The sequence below is a fragment of the Anneissia japonica genome, unplaced genomic scaffold, assembly GCF_011630105.1.
Source record: "Anneissia japonica isolate Jap-2015-1 unplaced genomic scaffold, ASM1163010v1 scaffold287907_len70230_cov149, whole genome shotgun sequence".
NCBI classification, from domain to species: Eukaryota; Metazoa; Echinodermata; class Crinoidea; order Comatulida; family Comatulidae; genus Anneissia; species Anneissia japonica.
The window spans coordinates 8,353-21,199 of record NW_022686101.1 but is presented as its reverse complement, the minus strand read 5'-3'; the positions used below and the strand labels follow the sequence as shown (position 1 = coordinate 21,199).

At 33.7% G+C, this 12,847-nt stretch overlaps 1 protein-coding gene across 1 annotated transcript in view; it reads left to right on the top strand.

Moving 5' to 3' along the window:
• The window catches only part of LOC117113437 (transmembrane protein 144-like), a 14,754-nt gene extending 10,754 nt beyond the window's left edge, over window positions 1-4,000 (top strand). The window contains exon 10 of the mRNA XM_033256772.1: window positions 3,199-4,000. Coding sequence (XP_033112663.1) covers window positions 3,199-3,336 — 138 coding nt within the window. The 3' untranslated portion in view covers window positions 3,337-4,000. The remainder of the gene's footprint in view (window positions 1-3,198) is intronic.
• Window positions 4,001-12,847: the final 8,847 nt, after the last annotated feature.

The window sequence follows — 12,847 nt, the reverse complement described above, 5'->3', positions numbered from 1 at the left end:
CTCCCATCCAGTATAAAAAAAAAAAAACATCATTAAAATATAAGATAAAATATAATAGAAAACACATCACAACATCAAGCAAAAAGCAAGCAAAAAAATTTAAAAAAAAGAATAAATAAATAAAAAACAGAATAAATGCAAAAACAGTCATTAAAAGCAAAAAACAAGGTCATCACAATCACCATTTAAGTACAGTAATAACAATAATAATTAAATTATTCTACAAAACCTATTGTTATTATTACCATCATTACAGCAAAATTCCCATTATTATTTTATTATTTATTATTTATTATTTATTATTATAATTATTATTATTAATATTATTATTATTATTATTATTATTATTATCACCATTATGTACCATTATAACTACAATTACCATTATCTCCATTATAACAATCATAACAAAAATAATAACCATCATCATTATCATATTATTAATATTATAATAGTTATTATTATTATCATTATTATTATTATTATTATTATTATTATTATTATTATCATTATTATAATTATTACGATTATTGTTGTTGTTATTGTTGTTATAGTAGTTGCAATTACAATAACCACCATAGCAACAAGATTATTACAGTTATGAGATCATTTTTATTCAGATGAGGGATGTTGTGTATATAAGTGTGATTTGAGTCTAGAAATAAATATGGGAAGGGAATCAAGGACGAGAGTATTCTTAAGATCATTAGGAAGGTCTTCCCAAAGACGAGGGAAAGCGTGAATTGCAGATTTGTGGAGAAAATCATGATTAGCTTTAAGATGTTTGAAGAAGAGAATTTCACTGTGGCGAGGTAAAAAAGATTTGGATAGAGTTAGAAATACTTGTACAGTCGACATAACCCAAAAGAACCTTGCAAAAAAATGAAATCAAAAGAAATTGCCTTCGGGTTGAAAGTTGAGGCCAGTGAAGTTTAGATAATCTGTCAATATATTCCATATCACCTCTAAATTGTCCCAGTGCCAGTCGTGTGGCCCTTCTTTGGACTATCGGAATGTGTAGCAGTATGAGGTAACCAGGCTGGAATTCCATACTCAAGTACAGGTAGTACAAGAGCACGGTAGAGGTAGAATATAGCTTTCGGGGATGCCCCACCGACTGTGCTGGAAATGAATCCAAGAAAACTGCAATAGGTAACTGGCAATCTCTCTTCATTATGTTTGACTTTGGTCTTCGCTTGAAATAAGAGTAATATAATGTTTGTGTACACTTTTTAAGACTGCATTCGAAACTTGTTGCATTACAAACATTCTGATGTCAGTGCTGCAACAAACGTTTTATTATTTAGCTTTGATTCAACATGGACTATATTCCGAGGAGTTGGGTCTGGACCGCGGTTTGAAGTAATATAGTCTGAGTTGGATTTTGTTCCCTGTTGTTTGGTTAACTGCTACTGGTACTGATACTACTGCTGTAGCAATAGCGGTTACTTCTACTGCTGCACAACTGCTTCTGCCACTTCTGCTTCTATTGCCGGTACTGCTGCTACTGCTACTAAGTATGGCTTACTAACACAATTTATTTATTTACCAAATTTGTATAGCGCCCTGTTCATGAATATTCGTGTTTAAAGGCGCTTTACACAAGAATACAAAAATATAAATTTAGATAATAATAATATTGTATGTATTATTCCTGCTATGATATTTAGGATAACTATGACTTCAACGTAAGCTAATAAATCCAATTTAAAAGTAAATTCAAAGTAAAAACAGTTTTAACTGTTAGAATGTTAGTAGACCTAGTCCTTGTCAAACAAATATAAGCTCCGGGTCCCCCTGCAGCACAGTGCTCATATCTACCATGTTCAGCACACAAGAAAACAATATATACTTTTCAAGTAGTACTCTGAGTTCGTTTTGTTCGCTTGTTCTGCTATTTACACAAGAATACAAAAATATAAATTTAGATAATAATAATATTGTATGCATTGCACCTGCTATGATATTTAGGATTACTATGACTTCGATGTAAGCTAATAAATTCAATTTAAAAGTAAATTCAAAGTAAAAACAGTTTTAACTGTTAGAATGTTAGTAGACCTAGTCCTTGTCAAACAAATATAAGCTCCGGGTCCCCCTGCAGCACAGTGCTCATATCTACCATGTTCAGCACACAAGAAAACAATATATACTTTTCAAGTAGTACTCTGAGTTCGTTTTGTTCGCTTGTTCTGCTATTTACACAAGAATACAAAAATATAAATTTAGATAATAATAATATTGTATGCATTGCACCTGCTATGATATTTAGGATTACTATGACTTCGATGTAAGCTAATAAATTCAATTTAAAAGTAAATTCAAAGTAAAAACAGTTTTAACTGTTAGAATGTTAGTAGACCTAGTCCTTGTCAAACAAATATAAGCTCCGGGTCCCCCTGCAGCACAGTGCTCATATCTACCATGTTCAGCACACAAGAAAACAATATATACTTTTCAAGTAGTACTCTGAGTTCGTTTTGTTCGCTTGTTCTGCTATTTACACAAGAATACAAAAATATAAATTTAGATAATAATAATATTGTATGCATTGCACCTGCTATGATGAAATAAAAAATTGGCTTTTGGTTAGTCTTACAAAAGGAACGTAAAGTGAGTTTGAATTTTTTAAGCAATAACTGTGTATAGGTTTATAATCATGAAATAAAGCTAATATAGAGGTGCTCATATCTACCATGTTCAGCACACAAGAAAACAATATATACTTTTCAAGTAGTACTCTGAGTTCGTTTTGTTCGCTTGTTCTGCTATGGGCCCAACGATTTAACGTCCCATCCAAATGACAAGGTAATTAGAGTAAACGGACCTTTCCCCTAAGCCCCGCCCCGCCCCGGTTATTGTTGCTAATAATGTCCTACAAAACGACAGTGTAAAAACATACGCACACGTGCGTTTTGTGGGACAACACGTGTGCTTGTTAGAAGACAAGCGAGCATTCCTGGGACTGTTCTGATTGGTCAGTTGTTTGATAGACACTCTGGAAGGTCCATTGTCCTACCATATTCCAAGTTAAGAATGTTTACAATAACAGGCAACTACTGTAGGCAGCTAAACTTGATATTAAGTGTACATAGCTAATTTTGGTAGGCCTATATGTGGTCGTTAGGAAGTAATGAAATGCATTTGTAAACCTACTTGTAACGTGCAAAGTTTTAATGCTAGAATCATTTTTTACAGGGTCCCACTTTGATTGCTCTACTGTGGGGTGTGTTCTACTTCCATGAGATAACAGGGCTTAAAAACTATATCCTTTTAGCAGTAATAACTGTAATCATTATAGCTGGAACAATTTTAACAGCCTTGGCTAGATTATAACGAAATATATTTGGAAGAGGATTCAAGACTCAAGACGCAAGATTCGCTTTATTTGTCCAATACGGGAAAATAGGTCAAATGCATGTTTATCGTAAATTTTAAAACAGGTCTAGTACAAAGTTAAGAAAAGACACTAAAACATTAAAAATAGCAATCCTATAAAAATTATGCTGACACATATTGGAATATAAAATATTTAAAACATTTAAGGTATAAAGCAGCTGATTGATTGAATAAAATATTAGAACAATAAAACTCTATTTTGGTGTAAGCAAATCCGACTCTCCTTACTTTGCATACACGAACGAAAAGAGAAACACTGCCATTAGGTAGGGGCGCCCTATCAAGTGTCAGAATTCTGAAGGTCGCCCGCCTTGTTTGTGGTAGTAGTCCGTTTTATTTTCAAGGATACCTTGGCAGTCGGAGGGCTTGCAATTCTGTATAAGCAGGTTTAAAGCATTAAAATGAGTATGGTTAGCCATCAGGGCCGTAATGAAAACGCCGTTGTCTTTTTTTTTTTCAATTCCAACTAATCACAAGCTTTAAACAGTGCCAAAAGGTGCCCAGAATAAAAGCGCAGTTAACTTGTTTAACATTATAAGATAGGCCGAAAGCCATGATAAAATTGGCCTTAGTTTTATTTTAAAGCCGTCACGTCGTTCAATTTCAACCAATCACAAGCTTGAACGGAACCGATAGGGCCAAGATAGAAGCGCTGTTTCTATGGCTGATCGTAGATAAGAGTCTCATGCAACGTGATCAGTTTAAAGTCTTAAAGGAGATAACTTTATTGTTATAATATATATGTTATAGGTATAATAATTTGCATATACAATTTGGTTTACATATTTTTTATTTGGCACAGTGTTCATGCAAGGCAATTCAACAGCGTCGGATGCATTTTATTATACAAATTATTTATTTATTTATAGGACTACTTTTCTTAAGAGCTATGCTACAGGATGTATTGTCCTTTTTTTCGAACACTGTATTTACCTTTCGTTGATGATTTATATATAATTTAACAGTGTTAACGGCTATCTTGATTTATATTATATGCCATTATTTGTTTCTAGTGGTACCTATGTGTAATGGAGTGTATCTGACTGTATTTGAATCTGTTCAACCATGAAGACTTTGTGGTTTAATGGTTATGACATTCGCCTTGACAGCGAGAGGTCGCAGGTTGGAGTCCCGTCGGAGGCAATTTATTACACAATTTCTTAATTAATTTATTAATAGAAATACATTCGTTGAGAGCTATGCTACTCGATGTATTATTATGTCATTTATTCGAACAACACTCTATTTATCTTTCGTTGATAATTTATAAAATTTAAGAGTGTTAACAGCTATCTTGATTTATATTTTATGCCATTATTTTTTTCTGGCCGTAACTATTGTGTAATGGATTGTATTCGGCGATGTTTGAATCTGTTCAAACATGAACTCTCCGTGGTCTAATGGTTATGATGCTCGCCTTGGCAGCGAAAGGTCGCAGGTTCGAGTCCCGTCTGAAAATTTCATTACACAAATTCTTTATTCATTTATTTTTATGACACCTTATAGAAAGTTTGACTACAAAATAAATAAATAGTTTTTACATTGCTAATGACACGTTTTCATTTGTTAAAGAAATTAATAGTATCGATACCGTTATTAAATTTATAGTTTCGTACGATGTTGAAAGCTTGTTCATCAACATCCCATTAAACGAATCAATATCATTAGCTATTGATTATATCCTAAAAAACAATAACAATTGTAAATTATCTACGGAAGACCTTAAGAAGCTATTCATGTTTTGCACCTCTAAAACACATTTTCTTTTTGATAATGAATTTTATGACCAAATAGATGGAGTATCAATGGGTTCCCCATTGGGACCCGTCCTAGCTAACCTTTTCATGGGACACCATGAACAATCCTGGATCAAATCGTTTACTCATGCACCTGTTCTTTTTTACCGACGTTATATTGATGATGTTTTTTGCTTATTTAATTCTAAATGTCATAACATCTAATCCAGACTGTTTTACTATTCTTGACTCCGCCCCCAACACTCAACAACTTAAAATAAAAGAAGCCCTTTACATTGCTTGGGGAAATCCGTCACTTAACAACCCAGCAACTCATTACAATATCACTCTTTCATTCTAATTCATTCTAATTCCTATATACATGACTTACCATAGCATTCCTGAACTCTATATACATGACTTACCTTAATATTTGCTTGTTTTCACTTTACATCTGACCGGCAGTATTTAAGCCGTCAGTAGCACAGCGCTATTGCCTGATGATGACGTTTGAAACGTCGAAACATGTCGTTTAAAACATTCATTTAAAATAAATAAATAAATAGAACCATTGAATTGCTCATTAATTTACAAAAATCAATTAAGCTATCAAGCTATTAGCAATAAATTAAATCTGTCTCTTATACACATCTAGATGTGTATAAGAGACAGATATATATCAGCACGTGTTAGCCAGGAATATAATATGCAATACGCATGCTCCAGAAACGCACGAGTTTACGTATGTTAACTACTAATATATACCAAATAGATTATTTATTCAAAGATATTTATTTCATGCATATTATTATATAAATAAAAATATATCAAGTTTAAGCAAGAATTAATGTAGTTCAACGTTGGCAACTAAAATATAGGCCTTCATCAGAATTTGAATTTGGTACGTGTATAAAGCTGTGCCGAGATATTATCAAATGTTCCATGCTCATTCTGCATATGATGCGCCGATTATGGACATAATGAGATGTTTTCCTGTCAGATGTTTATCAGAAGATTATTATGTCGACACATTATGTCTAAAACCTTGTGATTTTTTACAATCACGCAGCAAAAATCTTACGCAATGTCAATTCCAATATTTCATCAAAATACTTACACATTAAATGAATACACATTTTAGCACTAATAGTGTTATAAATTTCACCATTTCTATCTGATACTTTTTGGCTTTTACGTAGGCTTGCAATAATGCTTTTACGAAGGTAAATCAGCCATAATGGCAAAAACAGAAATTAAAATGAAATTTTGTATGCATAAAAAACAGATTAGAGAGAGGGCGAGAGAATTGCGAGAAAAAATAGAACAGAAGAAAGGAGAGGAAGATCAAAATCAAGATGGATGAGTAACGTCAAAGATTGGTCAAACGAGGAGTAGGCCTAGGCTATGAGAGAAGGGCATTAGATAGAGACTGGGATAGGAGCCATTGTCTGAACTGATGAGAGTAGATTACACTGAGACTTTGGTCAACATTGAGTGATCGAACATTTTTGCGCCGCACATTTTAGGGAACATTAGGAAACATCAGGTAGAGGCATCATCTCTTTAAGAAACTCTGGAAAAACGGGTCTGTGGCAGTCCGATTGGAAGAAACCAATACTAATACCACTACCAACAAAAGGGGGATCTTAAAAAATTCTCTAATTACAGAACTATCCCTCTGAAAGGTCATACAAGGAAGATATAACTAAAGATATTACTAAAGAGTTTTGAATCAAAAAAAGTTGAGACCGATGACAATGAAAGACAAGTTAGTTTTACCGGGGAACATTGAAATTACTGTTCCCTGTTTTTACTACAGGGAAAGACAGAGACCACAACAGAAAATTTGGAAGAAGGGGCCTGTGGCCGTCCGATTGGAAGAAATTAATACTGATACCACTAACAACAAAAAAATCTTAAAAGTTCTTTAACAACTTTTCCCAGTAAAGAAACAACCTGATGAAATGATTCTATCAAAACACATAACAGACAGACCAGATTTTAATACGATAACCTTGATAGATGGTGAACCTCTCGAAATAGTAACCAGATATGAATATTTATTGACAAATTATGAAGATGCTAGCCACATTGGCAAAATTAAAAAAGTATAGCAATTGGGATGAACAAAATTAAAAAGGTGACGTATTTATGGAAAGGCCAGAACCTAAATACAAAAGTTGCAATCATAAGAGCGTGCATAGGCCTATTCCCTACAGCTATATATGGATGTGAGTCCTGGATTCTAAGTGAAAAGTTGAAGGCTACCATATAATATATGGTAGCCTTCACCTTTTCACATATTATGTTTTGAGCTGAAGTGTTACCAAAGAGTAATGGGCGTTTCGTGGAGGAAACACAGATCAAATTAATCGATAAGCGAACAATTGGGCACTAATGAAAACTGGCTAATACACTTTCTCAAACTCAAATTAAAATACTTTGGTCACATCAAACATCACAATTGCCAAGAGAAGACATTTTACAGAAGGCAGAATTGAGGGAAAGAGTGGTAAAGGACGGTCAAATAAACGATGAAAGTTAATACAAGCATAAGGGCAACAGAAAGAACTTCCTTCCGTGGATCAGGGATGCTATAGCGTCCAACTTAGGATATGCAGGATAAATAAGTAAGGTAGCGGCAGCATTTGCTGAAAAATATTCCGACTAGGTTGTCAAAGAACGTCTCCGATGGCGATATTTTTTTCTATACAAAATTTGCTAATGAAGAAGTAAACAGCCTGATCGGCTATTATATGTCATTATTATTATTATTATTATTATTATTATTATTATTATTATTATTATTATTATTGTGATCTGTTACATTGTACTATTACTATTGCTTTTGTTTTAATGCTTATTAGGACCTGTATTACTTACATCGTGGTAAGATGTTGGCATTTACAATGTTCTTACCTTGTATTTTGTTGATGTTAATAATTATCTCTATCTTTTCATTATTTATACGTTTATTATTTACGTTTACGTTTATTTATTATTATAATCTCTATTATGTGATTTATAACACTATTTTTATGCTTCTTGATGCGTTTGATTCTCTGTGCTTATTACATGTAGCATTCCATATATTCTTACTATTTATACTGTGCTTCAACCTATGTCTTTCATGCAATCTTCGAGTCTTCTATGTTTTGCGTTTCATTGACCATTTTAAGTAAACAAGGCCTTTCTTACTGACCGCTTCACTGACTAATTTTTCCCGTTCCTCTTTGATTGACCTTTCGCTTTTTATTTTCTTCTTTTTTGTGTGTGTTCTTTGTTTATCTTTTGTTTTTGCTTTTATTTTCTGTGTTTTATGTCTGAATTAAATTTTCAACCCAGAGTAAACACTTCGAACACTGACCGACTAGCTGACCAGATTTTTTCCCCCTCTGAAGAGTCTCATGATCAATTCACATCCGAGTTTGACCCCGATTCTCAAATTTTTAATAACCAACTCAGTACTTCCGAATATTATTATCCGAGCCAGTTCTCGTCTTTAGTCAATAATACCAAAAGAAACAGTTTTTCCACAATACATTTTAATTCTAGAAGTCTTCTAAAAAATATTGACCAAATTAAACAGTTTCTGACGTCCCTTAATTTTCCTTTTGACATAATATCAATTAGTGAGACTTGGCTCAAAGACGATAATCCACTAGTCCAACTTCCCAATTATAATGTTGTAGCTAACCACAGAACTCATAAACATGGTGGTGGAGTAGCCATATATATTCGTGATGGCCTTCAATTCTCTTTACGAAAAGATCTCAACCTTAATCCTGATATTTGTGAGTCCATTTTTATCGAAATCATTCAACCAAATCACAACAATATTATTGTTGGCACCCTTTATCGAGCTCCATCCCTTGACTCTACTAAATTTATTGATCAGTTTGATAGTGTTATGGCCAAACTGTCGTGTGAAAATAATTATGCCTATATTCTTGGAGACTTTAACATCGATATACTTAAACATGAATCTAGCAACGATGCCTATTATTTTGAAGTTCCTTCTTTAGTAATCATTATCTCCCCCTTATTCATAGACCATCCCGTATTACAAATACTTCTTTTAGCCTGCTTGACAATATTATTACCAACATGTTTGATTGCCCTAACCTCAGTGGTTTATCATACAGTGACATAAGTGATCATCTCCCTGTTTTTAACATATCCTATCTATCGAATATTGCTCACCCATCCAATGGTGCAGTTGGCTCGGATATGGAAGTAATACCTAGATTTAGAAATATTAATCCCTTAACTTTAGAGAATTTTCGCCAACATATTTGTAACCAACAGTGGTCTGAAGTCCTTGATGTGCAAGACCCCGATGAAGCCTATAATAATTTTGAAAACATATTCAAAAATCTCTATGAAGAGCATTTCCCATTCTAAAATGTAAACAAAAATCACATAAGCTTAAACCATGGATGTCCAACGGCCTTCTCAAATCTATTAAACATAAGCAAAAACTTTATGCAAAATTCCTTCATTGCCCATCTACCAAAAATGAAACCAAATACAAACAATTTCGCAATAAATTAAATTCACTTATTAAAATTACCAAAGCTACCTACTACAAAAATTTATTTCTCAAAAACAAAAATGATATCAAGTCTACTTATCAAGAATACTATAAATCTGCTGATAAAAAAAACCCCAATAACCAATCAAATCCTTATTTCAATTGTAATGGTGAACAAACTAACGATCCCACAACAATTGCATCTGAATTTAATGACTACTTCTTTGAAATCGGACCCTCTTTAGCTAACAAAATTCCCCAAGTTAACGAATCCTTTAAGGAATTCTTACCCAACCCTACACCTAATTCTATTTTTCTTACCCCTGTTAATGAATCTGAAGTGGCCTGTATATTAAACTCATTTAAAGTTAATAAATCACCCGGTATTGATAATTTCCATACCAAAGTCATCAAATATGTTGCAACTTCATCTGTCAACCCCTATGTCATATTTTTAACCTCTCGATTTCCAAGGGGGTCTTTCCTAACAGAATGAAGCTAGCCCGTGTATCTGAGCTACTGCAACATTGTTTGGGGAAACACCTACTCATCCAACTTAAGCAAACTTCAAATCATTCAAAAGAAAGCCATCAGGCTGTCTCTTATACACATCTAGATGTGTATAATTTGATACTATTGACCATAACATCCTTTTATATAAACTTTCTCACTATGGTAATCGTGGTCCCGCTCTCAATCTTTTTCGAAGTTACCTCTCTAACTGTTCACAATGCACTAAATATCTCAACACTATCTCCAACTTTCGCCAGATTACTTGTGGTGTCCCCCGGGGATCCCTATTGTGCCCTCTTCTGTTCTTTTTATATATTAATGATGTTCACTTGTCTTCCAACCTTCTTTCTTTTTTTCTTTATGCTGATGACACCACTATCCTATATTCTAACAAAAATATTCATTCTTTATTCAACATTGTTAACTCTAATTTAAATTCCACTTCTCAATACTTTGCTGCCAACAAACTTTCAATTAATCACGAGAAGTGTAGCTTCATTCTGTTTCGAAGTCCCCAAAAATCACAAACTCTCGATCCTTCGAATTTCAAAATCTATATTGATAATCACGAAATTCCCAATACCGAATTTGCTAAGTTCCTAGGAGTTTATCTTGACAGTGCATTAAATTGGAAAAAACAAATCTCCCAAATTGAAAATAAAGTATCCAAAAGCCTTGGTATCATTTTTAGGTTATCCTCTTTTGTTCTCCACAATGTTCTTCGTATTCTTTATTGCTCTCTTGTTCTCCCCTATCTGAGCTACTGCAACATTGTTTGGGGAAACACCTACTCATCCAACTTAAGCAAACTTCAAATCATTCAAAAGAAGGCTATCAGGATTATATCTGGCGTTCCACCATGGTCGCATTTTTCTTCTTTATTTTCTAATCTCAATCTTAAACTCGCCGACATTAATTCCCTTCAGCAAGGTCTTTTTATGTACTCCTCCTACCATGGTCTCTTACCTTGTCACTTCTGTAACACTTTTAAATCCAATTATTCCTTTATCTAGATGTGTATAAGAGACAGATTACAGCACACGTAACTGCGCTAATATCCGTATACCCAACCATAGAACCAATTACTTCCAGCACAACATCAGATTTTCGGGCCCCAAACTTTGGAATTCGTTACCCTCATACTTGATAAATGCATCTTCCATTAAAATTTTTACTAACCAATTAAAAAAACTCTTAACTTCTGACTACAATTTTTTAACATTTATTCAATCTCCTCCATCTCCACTTGGTTGCTACCTTTCGCGCGGTCTGTCTTAGACTTGTTTTGAATGTGTTGTTTTTTGTCCCTTTCTGTCCTGTTTTGTCTTTTTGTCTCTTTCGTTAATCTCATTTTTTCCTCTTATTTCAGGCTGTCCCTCCACAAGATTGGTTTTTCTTATCTTCTCGGGTTCTTGCCTTCTTTCTCTCCTGCAATTTATTTTAAATCAATTGTAATATATTTGTCTGATTCAAAAAGGAAGTAAATAAATGTTGAATTGAATTGAATTGAATAGTCACACAACCCCTCAAATTCCAGAGAGCCGCATTAGTTATATTCATTTTCTGACAAGGTAAGTCCAGTAGTAGCAGTGTCATAAGCAATGCGTATAGGTTTACATGAATTATTATTGAGACAGAAGTCATAGGTAAGAGTATATTGAAAAAAATATATACTGGACATACAACCTTGTGGTACACCAGTATTAAATACAATTAAGTCTGATAACAAATCACCAATCCTAATACATTGCGGCCTATTACATTTACATTTCTCCCATCCATTGAGATATAATGAGGGGGGCTGATGCTAATGGAGGACAGTTTTTGAAGTACATAGATGAGGTGAACAGTATGTTATTAAAGGCTGGGGAGAAGTAAAAGAACATTGATCTGGTGTAAGAACCTTTCTTTTTCTAGATGAGAGTAAATAGAATGAAGAAAAGTTACCCAAATCTTACTTTTGTAAGCAAACTGATACGAGTCTAATGGATCAAATACATTCGCTTAATAACATTTGTTTCACTATAGTTTAACATTTTAAGTATTTTATTTGTAAGGCAGTTAATGCTGGGCATTCACTGCGTCGTACGATCGTCGCACAACGAAGCCTAACGCGCTCCCTGTGAGCGATAGACGAAGCAAGGCCGTCTGTTGATTGTCGGTAGCAGTGTGAACGGATCCTTATTTTGCATACACGAAACAAAAAGCAAAACTTTACCATTAGGTAAGCGGCGCCTTATCAGATATCAGCATTCTTAAGGGCGCCCTCTGTTTTGCAGTAGTAGTAGTCCGTTTCAATTTTAATAATATCTTGACAGTCAGACCTCTTGGACTTCTGTATAAGCAGGTTTAAAGCATTAAGATTAGTTAGGATTAAAGTCCCATGCAACGTGATCAGGTTAAATTTATAAGGATATAACTTTATTGTTGCAATGTATAATAAATTACTTATGCTGGTTTACACATTATATTACTTGCACAGTGATTACAGATTCAGAGTGAAAGTCTCATTCAAAGTGATCAAAGTTTGAAGTCGTCAATGAGATAAAAAAATTTATTGTTATAAGGTACAATGAGTTGCTTATACAATTTGATTTGCATATTTGTTTGTGGCACAGTGTTCATTACAGTGGCGACGCGCGGGGAGGCATCATGGATTTAAGCG